At 47.5% G+C, this 20,383-nt stretch overlaps 1 protein-coding gene across 1 annotated transcript in view; it reads left to right on the forward strand.

Annotated features, from left to right (window-relative positions):
• The first annotated feature begins 1,871 nt into the window (after positions 1-1,871).
• Positions 1,872-20,383, forward strand: part of SLC35F6 (solute carrier family 35 member F6) — an 81,350-nt gene continuing 62,838 nt past the window's right edge. Inside the window, exon 1 of the mRNA XM_073673829.1 lies at positions 1,872-2,111. Coding sequence (XP_073529930.1) covers positions 2,035-2,111 — 77 coding nt within the window. The 5' untranslated portion in view covers positions 1,872-2,034. The remainder of the gene's footprint in view (positions 2,112-20,383) is intronic.

Below are 20,383 nucleotides of genomic sequence, written 5' to 3' on the forward strand. Positions count from 1 at the left end.
TGTATGTGCTCTATGTATGTGTGTGTGTCTGTATCTGTATTTACCTTGTGTATGTATGTGTCTGTATCTGTATTTGCCCTATGTATGTGTCTATATCTGTATGTGCTCTATGTATGTATGTGTCTGTATCTGTATGAGCTCTGTGTATGTGTATGTATCTGTATGTACCTTGTGTATGTGTGTGTGTCTGTATCTGTATGTACCTTGTGTATGTATGTGTCTGTATCTGTATGTGCTCTGTGTATATATGTATCTGTATGTGTATGTGCCCTTTGTATGTATGTATCTGTATGTGCCCTATGTATGTGTCTGTATCTGTATGTGCTCTATGTATGTATGTGTCTATATCTGTATGTGCCCTATGTATGTGTCTGTATCTGTATGTACCTTGTGTATGTGTGTGTGTCTGTTTCTGTATGTGCCCTTTGTATGTATGTGTCTGCATGTGCTCTGTGTATGTATATGTCTGTATCTGTATGTGCCCTATGTATGTGTCTGTATCTGTATGAGCTCTGTGTATGCATGTGTCTGTATCTGTATGTGCTCTGTGTATGTGTCTGTATCTGTATGTGCCCTTTGTATGTATGTGTCTGTATCTGTATGAGCTCTGTGTATGTGTATGTATCTGTATGTGCTCTGTGTATGTGTCTGTATCTGTATGTGCTCTGTGTATGTGTCTGTATCTGTGTGTGCTCTGTGTATGTATGTGTCCGTATCTGTATGAGCTCTGTGTATGTGTCTGTATCTGTATGTGCCCTGTGTATGTATGTGTCTGTATCTGTATGTGCTCTATGTATGTGTCTGTATCTGTATGAGCTCTGTGTATGTGTCTGTATCTGTATGTGCCCTGTGTATGTATGTGTCTGTATGTGCTCTGTGTATGTATATGTCTGTATCTGTATGTGCCCTATGTATGTGTCTGTATTTGTATGTACCTTGTGTATGTATGAGTCTATATCTGTATGAGCTCTGTGTATGTGTCTGTATCTGTATGTGCCCTTTGTATGTATGTATCTTTATCTGTGTGTACCTTGTGTATGTATGTGTCTGTATCTGTATGTGCTCTGTGTATGTGTGTGTCTGTATCTGTATGTACCTTGTGTATGTATGTGTCTGTATCTGTATGTACCTTGTGTATGTATGTGTCTGTATCTGTATGTGCCCTTTGTATGTATGTGTCTGTATCTGTATGTACCCTGTGTATGTATGTGTCTGTATCTGTATGTGCTCTGTGTATGTGTCTGTATCTGTATGTGCCCTTTGTATGTATGTGTCTGTATCTGTATGTGCCCTGTGTATGTATGTGTCTGTATCTGTATGTGCTCTGTGTATGTGTGTGTGTCTGTATCTGTATGTACCTTGTGTATGTATGTGTCTGTATCTGTATGTACCTTGTGTATGTATGTGTGTGTATCTGTATGTGCCCTTTGTATGTATGTGTCTGTATCTGTATGTGCCCTGTGTATGTATGTGTCTGTATCTGTATGTGCTCTGTGTATGTGTGTGTGTCTGTATCTGTATGTACCTTGTGTATGTATGTGTCTGTATCTGTATGTACCTTGTGTATGTATGTGTCTGTATCTGTATGTACCTTGTGTATATATGTGTCTGTATCTGTATGTGCTCTGTGTATGTGTGTGTGTCTGTATCTGTATGTACCTTGTGTATGTATGTGTCTGTATCTGTATGTACCTTTTGTATGTATATATCTGTATCTGCATGTACCTTTTGTATATATGTGTCTGTATCTGTATTGTCCATTATCCTTCATGTAGATGCACTGTGTGTATTCGCCCCTGTGTGCTCCTGTCTCTGCGCTCGACATGTGACAGCCTGACGTCTGTGCACTCAGCCCCATCCCTCGATGACGTTTCTTGCACGCCCTCTACAGGCAGCATCACAGCTGACTCTCCGGTCACATGATTCATATTCTCTGCATACAGGAAACCGAGGCTGTATATACAGTATATATCCTCATCATAACTAGCCGCCGCCGGTACATGACGGAGCGGAGCCCGGGCACAGCGCACAGACATGGCGTGGACGTCGTACCAGCTTATCCTGGCCGGGATGATGCTTGTCACAGGCTCCATAAATACTCTGTCAGCCAAGTACGTATCCTTTGTATCATTGCACTATTGTGTGTGTGTATATATATATACAGGTGTCGCAGAGCTGAGTTTGTCACATCTGTAAATCTACGTTAAATTGTAAAGTGCTGCGGAATATGTTGGCGCTATAGAAATAAAAAACGATTATTATTATCATGATGCGGGACCAATAATGCGTTCGCATCTGCTACATTAGTGTAATCATTTATAGACGCAGAGGCTCTCACTGTGTTACCTTGCTGGTTATACTGGTTATTTGGGGTGATCGTCATGCAATATGGGAATATTCGGGGATTTCCAGACCCGGGAAAGATCAGTAAACAGCAGCGTAAAAGTGTGGGCTGGAGCATAAATGATGGCAAGGAGTGTCCGGACACACCGGCACATTAGGCTTTGTCTGCCTTGTCCTTGGTTTACCCATAGATAAGCGGCATGGCAGCACTGGGGCAGCTGCTTATCTCCTCTTTATAAATAGCTTCAGCTCTTATGTAAGAGAAGCTTCAATGAAAACTTCTGCAACTTCCTCGTAGCTTTGTGTTTCTGTTCCTCGTCCCGTTTCAGGATCTCGGCTTCATGTCAGCAGGATTTTCTAGCGCAGGAACTCCTCTGTGTGCACAAAGCTGACTGCAGATTTGCACTGATACATTGTAACAAAAGTCAAGAACAATGGAACAAGGGCTCACAGTACTTGCAGCAGAGGGTTTGTTACAATTGTATCCAATCTATGCAGACTCCAGACTGACACATTGTCCCTGCACTGATGCTCGGTGCTGCGGGGACTTGAGAGTTACTTGGTTTCTTGCAAAATATTTAGATTTGAGAGTCCTCAGTGGTTGATACCTTTTAATGGTAACAAATTGCAAGCTTTCGAGACTACGCAGGTCTCTTCATCAGGCACTGAGCAAGCACCATTCCGAGTCGCTGTGGATGACATTCCTCCCCCTTCTGCCTTCGCTGCCTTTATCTCCGGATCCTTTTCCTTCTGGAGAATCCGATCCTCCTGATAAATATTGAGGTTTTACTTTGATCCTTTTTCTCCAGTGTTACAGTCTGTTTCGTCTTCTATTACATTTGTTGTTGGGGGGTTTATTGCTCCTTTTGTGGCTTTTGTGAATTAATTCTGCACTGATACATTGCAGCAAACTATAAGCGCAGGAGAGATACTCGCTGCCGATGAGACGATGTCCAGTGGATTGTGAGACAGGATGATAATGGGGGCACACTGCTGGCACTAGTAATGGGGGCACACTGCTGGCACTAGTAATGGGGGCACACTGCTGACACGAGTAATGGGGGCACACTGCTGACACTAGTAATGGGGGCACACTGCTGGCACTAGTAATGGGGGCATACTGCTGGAACTAGTAATGGGGGCACACTGCTGGCACTAGTAATGGGGGCACACTGCTGACACTAGTAATGGGGGCACACTGCTGGCACTAGTAATGGGGGCACACTGCTGACACGAGTAATGGGGGCACACTGCTGGCACTAGTAATGGGGGCACACTGCTGACACGAGTAATGGGGGCACACTGCTGACACTAGTAATGGGGGCACACTGCTGACACTAGTAATGGGGGCACACTGCTGGCACTAGTAATGGGGGCACACTGCTGACACTAGTAATGGGGGCACACTGCTGGCACTAGTAATGGGGGCACACTGCTGACACTAGTAATGGGGGCACACTGCTGGCACTAGTAATGGGAGCACACTGCTGGCACTAGTAATGGGGGCACACTGCTGGCACTAGTAATGGGGGCACACTGCTGACACTAGTAATGGGGGCACACTGCTGGCACTAGTAATGGGAGCACACTGCTGGCACTAGTAATGGGGGCACACTGCTGGCACTAGTAATGGGGGCACACTGCTGGCACTAGTAATGGGGGCACACTGCTGACACTAGTAATGGGGGCACACTGCTGGCACTAGTAATGGGGGCACACTGCTGGCACTAGTAATGGGGGCACACTGCTGACACTAGTAATGGGGGCAAACTGCTGGCACTAGTAATGGGGGCACACTGCTGACACTAGTAATGGGGGCACACTGCTGGCACTAGTAATGGGGGCACACTGCTGGCACTAGTAATGGGGGCACACTGCTGACACTAGTAATGGGGGCACACTGCTGGCACTAGTAATGGGGGCACACTGCTGACACTAGTAATGGGGGCACACTGCTGGCACTAGTAATGGGGGCACACTGCTGACACGAGTAATGGGGGCACACTGCTGGCACTAGTAATGGGGGCACACTGCTGACACGAGTAATGGGGGCACACTGCTGACACTAGTAATGGGGGCACACTGCTGGCACTAGTAATGGGGGCACAATGCTGACACGAGTAATGGGTGCACACTGCTGACACTAGTAATGGGGGCACACTGCTGGCACTAGTAATGGGGGCACAATGCTGACACGAGTAATGGGGGCACAATGCTGACACGAGTAATGGGGGCACACTGCTGGCACTAGTAATGGGGGCACACTGCTGGCACTAGTAATGGGGGCACACTGCTGGCACTAGTAATGGGAGCACACTGCTGGCACTAGTAATGGGGGCACACTGCTGGCACTAGTAATGGGGGCACACTGCTGACACTAGTAATGGGGGCACACTGCTGGCACTAGTAATGGGGGCACACTGCTGACACTAGTAATGGGGGCACACTGCTGGCACTAGTAATGGGGGCACACTGCTGGCACTAGTAATGGGGGCACACTGCTGACACTAGTAATGGGGGCACACTGCTGGCACTAGTAATGGGGGCACACTGCTGACACTAGTAATGGGGGCACACTGCTGGCACTAGTAATGGGGGCACACTGCTGGCACTAGTAATGGGGGCACACTGCTGACACGAGTAATGGGGGCACACTGCTGGCACTAGTAATGGGGGCACACTGCTGACACGAGTAATGGGGGCACACTGCTGGCACTAGTAATGGGGGCACACTGCTGGCACTAGTAATGGGGGCACACTGCTGGCACTAGTAATGGGAGCACACTGCTGTCACTAGTAATGGGGGCACACTGCTGGCACTAGTAATGGGGGCACACTGCTGACACTAGTAATGGGGGCACACTGCTGGCACTAGTAATGGGGGCACACTGCTGACACTAGTAATGGGGGCACACTGCTGGCACTAGTAATGGGGGCACACTGCTGACACTAGTAATGGGGGCACACTGCTGGCACTAGTAATGGGGGCACACTGCTGACACGAGTAATGGGGGCACACTGCTGGCACTAGTAATGGGGGCACACTGCTGGCACTAGTAATGGGAGCACACTGCTGGCACTAGTAATGGGGGCACACTGCTGGCACTAGTAATGGGGGCACACTGCTGACACTAGTAATGGGGGCACACTGCTGGCACTAGTAATGGGGGCACACTGCTGGCACTAGTAATGGGGGCACACTGCTGGCACTAGTAATGGGGGCACACTGCTGACATTAGTAATGGGGGCACACTGCTGGCACTAGTAATGGGGGCACACTGCTGACACGAGTAATGGGGGCACACTGCTGACACTAGTAATGGGGGCACACTGCTGGCACTAGTAATGGGGGCACACTGCTGACACGAGTAATGGGGGCACACTGCTGACACTAGTAATGGGGGAACACTGCTGGCACTAGTAATGGGGGCACACTGCTGACACTAGTAATGGGGGCACACTGCTGGCACTAGTAATGGGGGCACACTGCTGGCACTAGTAATGGGGCACACTGCTGGCACTAGTAATGGGGGCACACTGCTGGTACTAGTAATGGGGGCACACTGCTGGCACTAATAATGGGGGCACACTGCTGGCACTAGTAATGGGGGCTCACTGCTGGCACTAGTAATGGGGCACACTGCTGGCACTAGTAATGGGGGCACACTGCTGGCACTAGTAATGGGGCACACTGCTGGCACTAGTAATGGGGGCACACTGCTGACACTAGTAATGGGGGCACACTGCTGGCACTAGTAATGGGGCCACACTGCTGGCACTAGTAATGGGGGCACACTGCTGGAACTAGCAATGGGAGCACACTGCTGGCACTAGTAATCGGGGCACACTGCTGGCACTAGTAATGGGGGCACACTGCTGGCACTACTAATGGGGGCACAATGCTGGCACTAATAATGGGGGCACACTGCTGGCACTAGTAATGGGGGCACACTGCTGACACTAGTAATGGGGGCACACTGCTGGCACTAGTAATGGAGCACACTGCTGGCACTAGTAATGGGGGCACACTGCTGGAACTAGTAATGGGAGCACACTGCTGACACTAGTAATGGGGGCACACTGCTGGCACTAGTAATGGAGCACACTGCTGGCACTAGTAATGGGGGCACACTGCTGACACTAGTAATGGGGGCACACTGCTGGCACTAGTAATGGAGCACACTGCTGGCACTAGTAATGAGGGCACACTGCTGGCACTAGTAATGGGGCCACACTGCTGGCACTAGTAATGGGGGCACACTGCTGGAACTAGCAATGGGAGCACACTGCTGGCACTAGTAATCGGGGCACACTGCTGGCACTAGTAATGGGGGCACACTGCTGGCACTACTAATGGGGGCACAATGCTGGCACTAATAATGGGGGCACACTGCTGGCACTAGTAATGGGGGCACACTGCTGGCACTAGTAATGGGGGCACACTGCTGGCACTAGTAATGGGGGCACACTGCTGACACGAGTAATGGGGGCACACTGCTGACACTAGTAATGGGGGCACACTGCTGACACTAGTAATGGGGGCACACTGCTGGCACTAGTAATGGGGGCACACTGCTGGCACTAGTAATGGGGGCACACTGCTGAAACTAGTAATGGGGCACACTGCTGACACTAGTAATGGGGGCACACTGCTGGCACTAGTAATGGGAGCACACTGCTGGTACTAGTAATGGGGGCACACTGCTGGCACTAGTAATGGGAGCACACTGCTGGCACTAGTAATGGGGGCACACTGCTGGCACTAGTAATGGGGGCACACTGCTGACACTAGTAATGGGGGCACACTGCTGGCACTAGTAATGGGGGCACACTGCTGGCACTAGTAATGGGGGCACACTGCTGGCACTAGTAATGGGGGCACACTGCTGACATTAGTAATGGGGGCACACTGCTGGCACTAGTAATGGGGGCACACTGCTGACACGAGTAATGGGGGCACACTGCTGACACTAGTAATGGGGGCACACTGCTGGCACTAGTAATGGGGGCACACTGCTGACACGAGTAATGGGGGCACACTGCTGACACTAGTAATGGGGGAACACTGCTGGCACTAGTAATGGGGGCACACTGCTGACACTAGTAATGGGGGCACACTGCTGGCACTAGTAATGGGGGCACACTGCTGGCACTAGTAATGGGGCACACTGCTGGCACTAGTAATGGGGGCACACTGCTGGTACTAGTAATGGGGGCACACTGCTGGCACTAATAATGGGGGCACACTGCTGGCACTAGTAATGGGGGCTCACTGCTGGCACTAGTAATGGGGCACACTGCTGGCACTAGTAATGGGGGCACACTGCTGGCACTAGTAATGGGGCACACTGCTGGCACTAGTAATGGGGGCACACTGCTGACACTAGTAATGGGGGCACACTGCTGGCACTAGTAATGGGGCCACACTGCTGGCACTAGTAATGGGGGCACACTGCTGGAACTAGCAATGGGAGCACACTGCTGGCACTAGTAATCGGGGCACACTGCTGGCACTAGTAATGGGGGCACACTGCTGGCACTACTAATGGGGGCACAATGCTGGCACTAATAATGGGGGCACACTGCTGACACTAGTAATGGGGGCACACTGCTGGCACTAGTAATGGGGGCACACTGCTGGCACTAGTAATGGGGGCACACTGCTGAAACTAGTAATGGGGCACACTGCTGACACTAGTAATGGGGGCACACTGCTGGCACTAGTAATGGGAGCACACTGCTGGTACTAGTAATGGGGGCACACTGCTGGCACTAGTAATGGGAGCACACTGCTGGCACTAGTAATGGGGGCACACTGCTGGCACTAGTAATGGGGGCACACTGCTGGCACTAGTAATGGGGGCACACTGCTGACACTAGTAATGGGGGCACACTGCTGGCACTAGTAATGGGGGCACACTACTGACACTAGTAATGGGAGCACACTGCTGGCACTAGTAATGGGGGCACACTGCTCAAACTAGTAATGGGGCACACTGCTGACACTAGTAATGGGAGCACACTGCTGGCACTAGTAATGGGGCACACTGCTGACACTAGTAATGGGAGCACACTGCTGGAACTAGTAATGGGGCACACTGCTGACACTAGTAATGGGAGCACACTGCTGGCACTAGTAATGGGGGCACACTGCTGGAACTAGTAATGGGGCACACTGCTGACACTAGTAATGGGAGCACACTGCTGGCACTAGTAATGGGGCACACTGCTGACACTAGTAATGGGAGCACACTGCTGGAACTAGTAATGGGGCACACTGCTGACACTAGTAATGGGAGCACACTGCTGGCACTAGTAATGGGGGCACACTGCGGGAACTAGTAATGGGGCACACTGCTGACACTAGTAATGGGAGCACACTGCTGGCACTAGTAATGGGGGCACACTGCTGGAACTAGTAATGAAGCACACTGCTGGCACTAGTAATATGGGCACACTGCTGACACTAGTAATGGGAGCACACTGCTGGAACTAGTAATGGGGCACACTGCTGACACTAGTAATGGGGGCACACTGCTGGCACTAGTAATGGGGGCACACTGCTGGCACTAGTAATGGGGGCACACTGCTGACACTAGTAATGGGGGCACACTGCTGGCACTAGTAATGGGAGCACACTGCTGGCACTAGTAATGGGGCCACACTGCTGACAGTAGTAATGGAGCACACTGCTGCCACTAGTAATGGGGGCACACTGCTGACACTAGTAATGGGGGCACACTGCTGACACTAGTAATGGGGGCACACTGCTGGCTCTTGTAATGGGGGCTCACTGCTGGCAATAGTAATGGGGGCACACTGCTGGCTCTTGTAATGGGGGCACACTGCTGACACTAGTAATGGGGGCACACTGCTGGCACGAGTAATCGGAGCACACTGCTGGCACTAGTAATGGGGGCACACTGCTGGCACTAGTAATGGGGGCACACTGCTGACACGAGTAATGGGGGCACACTGCTGACACTAGTAATGGGGGAACACTGCTGGCACTAGTAATGGGGGCACACTGCTGACACTAGTAATGGGGGCACACTGCTGGCACTAGTAATGGGGGCACACTGCTGGCACTAGTAATGGGGCACACTGCTGGCACTAGTAATGGGGGCACACTGCTGGTACTAGTAATGGGGGCACACTGCTGGCACTAATAATGGGGGCACACTGCTGGCACTAGTAATGGGGGCTCACTGCTGGCACTAGTAATGGGGCACACTGCTGGCACTAGTAATGGGGGCACACTGCTGGCACTAGTAATGGGGCACACTGCTGGCACTAGTAATGGGGGCACACTGCTGACACTAGTAATGGGGGCACACTGCTGGCACTAGTAATGGGGCCACACTGCTGGCACGAGTAATGGGGGCACACTGCTGGAACTAGCAATGGGAGCACACTGCTGGCACTAGTAATCGGGGCACACTGCTGGCACTAGTAATGGGGGCACACTGCTGGCACTACTAATGGGGGCACAATGCTGGCACTAATAATGGGGGCACACTGCTGGCACTAGTAATGGGGGCACACTGCTGACACTAGTAATGGGGGCACACTGCTGGCACTAGTAATGGAGCACACTGCTGGCACTAGTAATGGGGGCACACTGCTGGAACTAGTAATGGGAGCACACTGCTGACACTAGTAATGGGGGCACACTGCTGGCACTAGTAATGGAGCACACTGCTGGCACTAGTAATGGGGGCACACTGCTGACACTAGTAATGGGGGCACACTGCTGGCACTAGTAATGGAGCACACTGCTGGCACTAGTAATGAGGGCACACTGCTGGCACTAGTAATGGGGCCACACTGCTGGCACTAGTAATGGGGGCACACTGCTGGAACTAGCAATGGGAGCACACTGCTGGCACTAGTAATCGGGGCACACTGCTGGCACTAGTAATGGGGGCACACTGCTGGCACTACTAATGGGGGCACAATGCTGGCACTAATAATGGGGGCACACTGCTGGCACTAGTAATGGGGGCACACTGCTGGCACTAGTAATGGGGGCACACTGCTGGCACTAGTAATGGGGGCACACTGCTGACACGAGTAATGGGGGCACACTGCTGACACTAGTAATGGGGGCACACTGCTGACACTAGTAATGGGGGCACACTGCTGGCACTAGTAATGGGGGTACACTGCTGGCACTAGTAATGGGGGCACACTGCTGGAACTAGTAATGGGGCACACTGCTGACACTAGTAATGGGGGCACACTGCTGGCACTAGTAATGGGAGCACACTGCTGGTACTAGTAATGGGGGCACACTGCTGGCACTAGTAATGGGAGCACACTGCTGGCACTAGTAATGGGGGCACACTGCTGGCACTAGTAATGGGGGCACACTGCTGGCACTAGTAATGGGGGCACACTGCTGACACTAGTAATGGGGGCACACTGCTGGCACTAGTAATGGGGGCACACTACTGACACTAGTAATGGGAGCACACTGCTGGCACTAGTAATGGGGGCACACTGCTCGAACTAGTAATGGGGCACACTGCTGACACTAGTAATGGGAGTACACTGCTGGCACTAGTAATGGGGCACACTGCTGACACTAGTAATGGGAGCACACTGCTGGAACTAGTAATGGGGCACACTGCTGACACTAGTAATGGGAGCACACTGCTGGCACTAGTAATGGGGGCACACTGCTGGAACTAGTAATGGGGCACACTGCTGACACTAGTAATGGGAGCACACTGCTGGCACTAGTAATGGGGCACACTGCTGACACTAGTAATGGGAGCACACTGCTGGAACTAGTAATGGGGCACACTGCTGACACTAGTAATGGGAGCACACTGCTGGCACTAGTAATGGGGGCACACTGCGGGAACTAGTAATGGGGCACACTGCTGACACTAGTAATGGGAGCACACTGCTGGAACTAGTAATGGGGGCACACTGCTGGAACTAGTAATGGAGCACACTGCTGGCACTAGTAATATGGGCACACTGCTGACACTAGTAATGGGAGCACACTGCTGGAACTAGTAATGGGGCACACTGCTGACACTAGTAATGGGGGCACACTGCTGGCACTAGTAATGGGGGCACACTGCTGGCACTAGTAATGGGGGCACACTGCTGACACTAGTAATGGGGGCACACTGCTGGCACTAGTAATGGGAGCACACTGCTGGCACTAGTAATGGGGCCACACTGCTGACAGTAGTAATGGAGCACACTGCTGCCACTAGTAATGGGGGCACACTGCTGACACTAGTAATGGGGGCACACTGCTGACACTAGTAATGGGGGCACACTCCTGGCTCTTGTAATGGGGGCTCACTGCTGGCACTAGTAATGGGGGCACACTGCTGGCTCTTGTAATGGGGGCTCACTGCTGGCACTAGTAATGGGGGCACACTGCTGACACTAGTAATGGGGGCACACTGCTGGCACGAGTAATCGGAGCACACTGCTGGCACTAGTAATGGGGGCACACTGCTGACACTAGTAATGGGGGCACACTGCTGGCACTAGTAATGGGGGCACACTGCTGGCACTAGTAATGGGGGCACAGTGCTGGCACTAGTAATGGGGGCACACTGCTGACACTAGTAATCGGGGCACACTGCTGACACTAGTAATGGGGGCACACTGCTGACACTAGTAATGGGGGCACACTGCTGGCACTAGTAATGGGGGCACACTGCTGGCACTAGTAATGGGGGCACACTGCTGGTACTAGTAATGGGGGCACACTGCTGGCACTAATAATGGTGCACACTGCTGGCACTAATAATGGGGGCACACTGCTGGCACTAGTAATGGGGGCACACTGCTGACACTAGTAATGGGGGCACACTGCTGGCACTAATAATGGGGGCACAATGCTGACAATAGTAATGGGGGCACACAGCTGACACTAGTAATGGGGGCACACTGCTGGCACTAGTAATGGGGGCACGCTGCTGGCACTAGTAATGGGGGCACACTGCTGGCACTAGTAATGGGGGCACACTGCTGGCACTAGTAATGGGGGCACACTGCTGGCACTAGTAATGGGGGCACACTGCTGGCACTAGTAATGGGGGCACACAGCTGTCTCCTATGTAGAGGAGGAGGAGCTATTGACAGAGCTCCTCCCCATCTCCATAGAATCTCATCAGCACTAACTGTCATCTCCTCTCAGTCATGTGACTTTCTGTCTTCATTTAATGCAGATTTTACCCCAGAATTGAGAATTTTCACAATGTCTGATCATCAAGTCCTGGAGGAGAAAGAAGCAGATCGCTCTGATAAGATTTATTACACTTGTGCTTATTTTCATGTGAACTATTGATTTTTTTTAAATACAAATGAGGACGACGGTGACTCTTTATTAACCCACAAGACTCTTCTTCACTAGTTGTGGAGAATAAAAATATTAGATTTTTATTTCCTTCAAAATGTAAAAAAAAAAAATAGAGAAGTGCAGTGATTTGCTGACTGTGAGCCTGGACTCTCGGCCTCCGCTGAGTTTCGCCTTTGACTTCTTTGTCTTCTGGAGTTCTTCACTATTTGCACTTTTAGAATCACCGATCTTCTAAAATCGTGGTCACGTGACAATCCGGGTCGGAGGTCGTCGTCTCACGTGATGAGTCAGACGTCACCGCGGATCAGTCACAGGAAATCTGCCCCTTAGTCAGCAGAGACTTCTCAGGAGCCGCGGACTTGTGGTCACCGCAACCACCAATATTATCTGCAGCTAAAGACAATCAGAAACACAGAAAAAACTGCAAAATGTAAGAAACTGGTCACATAATGGCCAGAAATACTGACACTCCTCATCTACACAGAATACTGCGCAGTCTGAACAGTCACCTGCGCTTACACTATCACAGACCAATATGTATGGCTGAGTGCACACAATGCCAGGCGGCAGCACTAAAGCCCCAGTGACATATGGTGCAGAGACAGCACATCACCAAGAGGGAGACTTCACCTTACAAAGGGCCATCTGTCCTAATGGGGGAGACCAGGGCAGATATTAATCCACATGAAATTATAACAGACCTATGTAACACCACAGATAACACAGTGATAACTCTTTGAGTACAGATAATGTAGTAGATGTCACCTGCAGTCCTATGTAACACCACAGATAACACAGTGATAACTCTTTGAGTACAGATAATGTAGTAGATGTCACCTGCAGTCCTATGTAACACCACAGATAACACAGTGATAACTCTCTGAGTACAGATAATGTAGTAGATGTCACCTGCAGTCCTATGTAACACCACAGATAACACAGTGATAACTCTCTGAGTATAGATAATGCAGTAGATGTCATCTGCAGTCCTATGTAACACCACAGATAACACAGTGATATCTCTCTGAGTACAGATAATGTAGTAGATGTCACCTGCAGTCCTATGTAACACCACAGATAACACAGTGATAACTCTCTGAGTACAGATAATGTAGTAGACGTCACCTGCAGTCCTATGTAACACCACAGATAACACAGTGATAACTCTCTGAGTACAGATAATGTAGTAGACGTCACCTGCAGTCCTATGTAACACCACAGATAACACAGTGATAACTCTCTGAGTACAGATAATGTAGTAGACGTCACCTGCAGTCCTATGTAACACCACAGATAACACAGTGATAACTCTCTGAGTACAGATAATGTAGTAGATGTCACCTGCAGTCCTATGTAACACCACAGATAACACAGTGATAACTCTCTGAGTACAGATAATGTAGTAGATGTCACCTGCAGTCCTATGTAACACCACAGATAACACAGTGATAACTCTGTGAGTACAGATAATGGAGTAGATTTCACCTGCAGTCCTATGTAACACCACAGATAACACAGTGATAACTCTCTGTGCAGATAATGTAGTAGATGTCACCTGCAGTCCTATGTAACACCACAGATATCACAGTGATAACTCTCTGAGTACAGATAATGTAGTAGATATCACCTGCAGTCCTATGTAACACCACAGATAACACAGTGATAACTCTCTGAGTACAGATAATGTAGTAGATGTCACCTGCAGTCCTATGTAACACCACAGATATCACAGTGATAACTCTCTGAGTACAGATAATGTAGAAGATGTCACCTGCAGTCCTATGTAACACCACAGATAACACAGTGATAACTCTCTGAGTACAGATAATGTAGAAGATGTCACCTGCAGTCCTATGTAACACCACAGATAACACAGTGATAACTCTCTGAGTACAGATAATGTAGTAGATGTCACCTGCAGTCCTATGTAACTCCACAGATAACACAGTGATAACTCTCTGAGTACAGATAATGTAGTAAATGTCACCTGCAGTCCTATGTAACTCCACAGATAACACAGTGATAACTCTCTGAGTACAGATAATGTAGTAGATGTCACCTGCAGTCCTATGTAACACCACAGATAACACAGTGATGACTCTCTGAGTACAGATAATGTAGTAGATGTCACCTGCAGTCCTATGTAACACCACAGATATCACAGTGATAACTCTCTGAGTACAGATAATGTAGTAGATGTCACCTGCAGTCCTATGTAACTCCACAGATAACACAGTGATAACTCTCTGAGTACAGATAATGTAGTAAATGTCACCTGCAGTCCTATGTAACACCACAGATAACACAGTGATAACTCTCTGAGCACAGATAATGTAGTAGATGTCACCTGCAGTCCTATGTAACACCACAGATAACACAGTGATAACTCTCTGAGTACAGATAATGTAGTAAATGTCACCTGCAGTCCTATGTAACTCCACAGATAACACAGTGATAACTCTCTGAGTACAGATAATGTAGTAGATGTCACCTGCAGTCCTATGTAACACCACAGATAACACAGTGATAACTCTCTGAGCACAGATAATGTAGTAGGTGTTACCTGCAGTCCTATGTAACACCACAGATAACACAGTGATAATTCTCTGAGTACAGTTAATGTAGTAAATGTCACCAGCAGTCCTATGTAACTCCACAGATAACACAGTGATAACTCTCTGAGTACAGATAATGTAGTAGATGTCACCTGCAGTCCTATGTAACACCACAGATAACACAGTGATAACTCTCTGAGCACAGATAATATAGTAGATGTCACCTGCAGTCCTAAGTAACACCACAGATAACACAGTGATAACTCTGTCAGTACAGATAATGTAGTAGATGTCACCTGCAGTCCTATGTAACACCACAGATAACACAGTGATAACTCTGAGTACAGATAATGTAGTAGATGTCACCTGCAGTCCTATGTAACACCACAGATAACACAGTGATAACTCTCTGAGTACAGATAATGTAGTAGATGTCACCTGCAGTCCTATGTAACACCACAGATAACACAGTGATGAGTCTCTGAGGACAGATAATGTAGTAGATGTCACCTGCAGTCCTATGTAACACCACAGATAACACAGTGATAACTCTCTGAGTACAGATAATGTAGTAGATGTCACCTGCAGTCCTATGTAACACCACAGATAACACAGTGATGAGTCTCTGAGTACAGATAATGTAGTAGATGTCACCTGCAGTCCTATGTAACACCACAGATAACACAGTGATAACTCTCTGAGTACAGATAATGTAGTAGATGTCACCTGCAGTCCTATGTAACACCACAGATAACACAGTGATATCTCTCTGAGTACAGATAATGTAGTAGATGTCACCTGCAGTCCTATGTAACACCACAGATAACACAGTGATAACTCTCTGAGTACAGATAATGTAGTAGATGTCACCTGCAGTCCTATGTAACACCACAGATAACACAGTGATATCTCTCTGAGTACAGATAATGTAGTAGATGTCACCTGCAGTCCTATGTAACACCACAGATAACACAGTGATAACTCTGTCAGTACAGATAATGTAGTAGATGTCACCTGCAGTCCTATGTAACTCCACAGATAACACAGTGATAACTCTGAGTACAGATATTGTAGTAGATGTCACCTGCAGTCCTATGTAACACCACAGATAACACAGTGATAACTCTCTGAGTACAGATAATGTAGTAGATGTCACCTGCAGTCCTATGTAACACCACAGATAACACAGTGATAACTCTCTGAGTACAGATAATGTAGTAGATGTCACCTGCAGTCCTATGTAACACCACAGATAACACAGTGATAACTCTCTGAGTACAGATAATGTAGTAGATGTCACCTGCAGTCCCATGTCACACCACAGATAACACAGTGATAACTCTCTGAGTACAGATAATGTAGTAAATGTCACCTGCAGTCCTATGTAACACCACAGATTACACAGTGATGAGTCTCTGAGTACAGATAATGTAGTAGATGTCACCCGCAGTCCTATGTAACACCACAGATAACACAGTGATAGCTCTCTGAGTACAGATAATGTAGTAGATGTCACCTACAGTCCTATGTAACACCACAGATAACACAGTGATAACTCTCAGAGTACAGATAATGTAGTAATGTCACCTGCAGTCCTATGTAACACCACAGATAGCACAGTGATAACTCTCTGAGTACAGATAATGTAGTAGATGTCACCTGCAGTCCTATGTAACACCACAGATAACACAGTGATAACTCCCTGAGTACAGATAATGTAGTAGATGTCACCTGCAGTCCTATGTAATAACACAGTAATAACTCCCTGAGTACAGATAATGTAGTAGATGTCACCTGCAGTCCTATGTAACACCACAGATAACACAGTGATAACTCACTGAGTACAGATAATGTAGTAGATGTCACCTGCAGTCCTATGTAATAACACAGTGATAACTCCCTGAGTACAGATAATGTAGTAGATGTCACCTGCAGTCCTATGTAACACCACCGATAACACAGTGATATCTCTCTGAGTACAGATAATGTAGTAGATGTCACCTGCAGTCCTATGTAACACCACAGATAACACAGTGATAACTCTCTGAGTACAGATAATGTAGTAGATGTCACCTGCAGTCCTATGTAACACCACAGATAACACAGTGATAAATCTCTGCATACAGATAATGTAGTAGATGTCGCCTGCAGTCCTATGTAACACCACAGATAACACAGTGATAACTCACTGAGTACTGATAATGTAGTAGATGTCACCTGCAGTCCTATGTAACACCACAGATAACACAGTGATAACTCACTGAGTACTGATAATGTAGTAGATGTCACCTGCAGTCCTATGTAACACCACCGATAACACAGTGATATCTCTCTGAGTACAGATAATGTAGTAGATGTCACCTGCAGTCCTATGTAACACCACAGATAACACAGTGATAACTCTCTGAGTACAGATAATGTAGTAGATGTCGCCTGCAGTCCTATGTAACACCACAGATAACACAGTGATAACTCTCTGAGTACAGATAATGTAGTAGATGTCGCCTGCAGTCCTATGTAACACCACAGATAACAGTGATAACTCTCTGAGTACAGATAATGTAGTAGATGTCACCTGCAGTCCTATGTAACACCACCGATAACACAGTGATATCTCTCTGAGTACAGATAATGTAGTAGATGTCACCTGCAGTCCTATGTAACACCACAGATAACACAGTGATAACTCTCTGAGTACAGATAATGTAGTAGATGTCACCTGCAGTCCTATGTAACACCACCGATAACACAGTGATATCTCTCTGAGTACAGATAATGTAGTAGATGTCACCTGCAGTCCTATGTAACACCACAGATAGCACAGTGATAACTCTCTGAGTACAGATAATGTAGTAGATGTCGCCTGCAGTCCTATGTAACACCACAGATAACACAGTGATAACTCTCTGAGTACAGATAATGTAGTAGATGTCGCCTGCAGTCCTATGTAACACCACAGATAACAGTGATAACTCTCTGAGTACAGATAATGTAGTAGATGTCACCTGCAGTCCCATGTAACACCACAGATAACAGTGATAACTCTCTGAGTACAGATAATGTAGTAGATGTCACCTGCAGTCCTATGTAACACCACAGATAACACAGTGATAACTCTCTGAGCACAGATAATGTAGTAGATGTCACCTGCAGCCCTATGTAACACCACATATAACACAGTGATAACTCCCTGAGCACAGATAATGTAGTAGATGTCACCTGCAGTCCCATGTAACACCACAGATAACAGTGATAACTCTCTGAGCACAGATAATGTAGTAGATGTCACCTGCAGTCCTATGTAACACCACAGATAACACAGTGATAACTCTCTGAGTACAGATAATGTTGTAGATGTCACCTGCAGTCCTATGTAACACCACAGAAACACAGTGATAACTCTCTGAGTACAGATAATGTAGTAGATGTCACCTGCAGTCCTATGTAACTCCACAGATAACACAGTGATAATTCTCTGAGTACAGATAATGTAGTAGATGTCACCTGCAGTCCTATGTAACACCACAGATAACACAGTGATAATTCTCTGAGTACAGATAATGTAGTAGATGTCACCTGCAGTCCTATGTAACACCACAGATAACACAGTGATAACTCTCTGAGTACAGATAATGTAGTAGATGTCACCTGCAGTCCTATGTAACACCACAGATAACACAGTGATAACTCTCTGAGTACAGATAATGTAGTAGATGCCACCTGCAGTCCTAAGTAACACCACAGATAACACAGTGATAACTCTCTGAGTACAGATAATGTAGTAGATGTCACCTGCAGTCCTATGTAACACCACAGATAACACAGTGATGAGTCTCTGAGTACAGATAATGTAGTAGATGTCACCTGCAGTCCTATGTAACACCACAGATAACACAGTGATAACTCTCTGAGTACAGATAATGTAGTAGATGTCACCTGCAGTCCTATGTAACACCACAGATAACACAGTGATATCTCTCTGAGTACAGATAATGTAGTAGATGTCACCTGCAGTCCTATGTAACACCACAGATAACACAGTGATAACTCTCTGAGTACAGATAGTGTAGTAGATGTCACCTACAGTCCTATGTAACACCACAGATAACACAGTGATATCTCTCTGAGTACAGATAATGTAGTAGATGTCACCTGCAGTCCTATGTAACTCCACAGATAACACAGTGATAACTCTCTGAGTACAGATAATGTAGTAGATGTCACCTGCAGTCCTATGTAACACCACAGATAACACAGTGATGACTCTATGAGTACAGATAATGTAGTAGATGTCACCTGCAGTCCTATGTAACACCACAGATAACACAGTGATAACTCTCTGAGCACAGATAATGTAGTAGATGTTATCTGCAGTCCTATGTAACACCACAGATAACACAGTGATAACTCTGTCAGTACAGATAATGTAGTAGATGTCACCTGCAGTCCTATGTAACACCACAGATAACACAGTGATAACTCTGAGTACAGATATTGTAGTAGATGTCACCTGCAGTCCTATGTAACACCACAGATAACACAGTGATAACTCTCTGAGTACAGATAATGTAGTAGATGTCACCTGCAGTCCTATGTAACACCACAGATAACACAGTGATAACTCTCTGAGTACAGATAATGTAGTAGATGTCACCTACAGTCCTATGTAACACCACAGATAACACAGTGATAACTCTCTGAGTACAGATAATGTAGTAGATGTCACCTGCAGTCCCATGTAACACCACAGATAACACAGTGATAGCTCTCTGAGTACAGATAATGTAGTAGATGCCACCTGCAGTCCTAAGTAACACCACAGATAACACAGTGGTAACTCTCTGAGTACAGATAATGTAGTAGATGTCACCTGCAGTCCTATGTAACACCACAGATAAAACAGTGATGAGTCTCTGAGTACAGATAATGTAGTAGATGTCACCTGCAGTCCTATGTAACACTACAGATAACACAGTGATAGCTCTCTGAGTACAGATAATGTAGTAGATGCCACCTGCAGTCCTAAGTAACACCACAGATAACACAGTGGTAACTCTCTGAGTACAGATAATGTAGTAGATGTCACCTGCAGTCCTATGTAACACCACAGATAACACAGTGATGAGTCTCTGAGTACAGATAATGTAGTAGA

This window comes from Phyllobates terribilis, unplaced genomic scaffold, assembly GCF_046119375.1.
Source record: "Phyllobates terribilis strain yellow unplaced genomic scaffold, ASM4611937v1 Scaffold_3__8_contigs__length_932513732, whole genome shotgun sequence".
NCBI classification, from domain to species: domain Eukaryota; kingdom Metazoa; phylum Chordata; class Amphibia; order Anura; family Dendrobatidae; genus Phyllobates; species Phyllobates terribilis.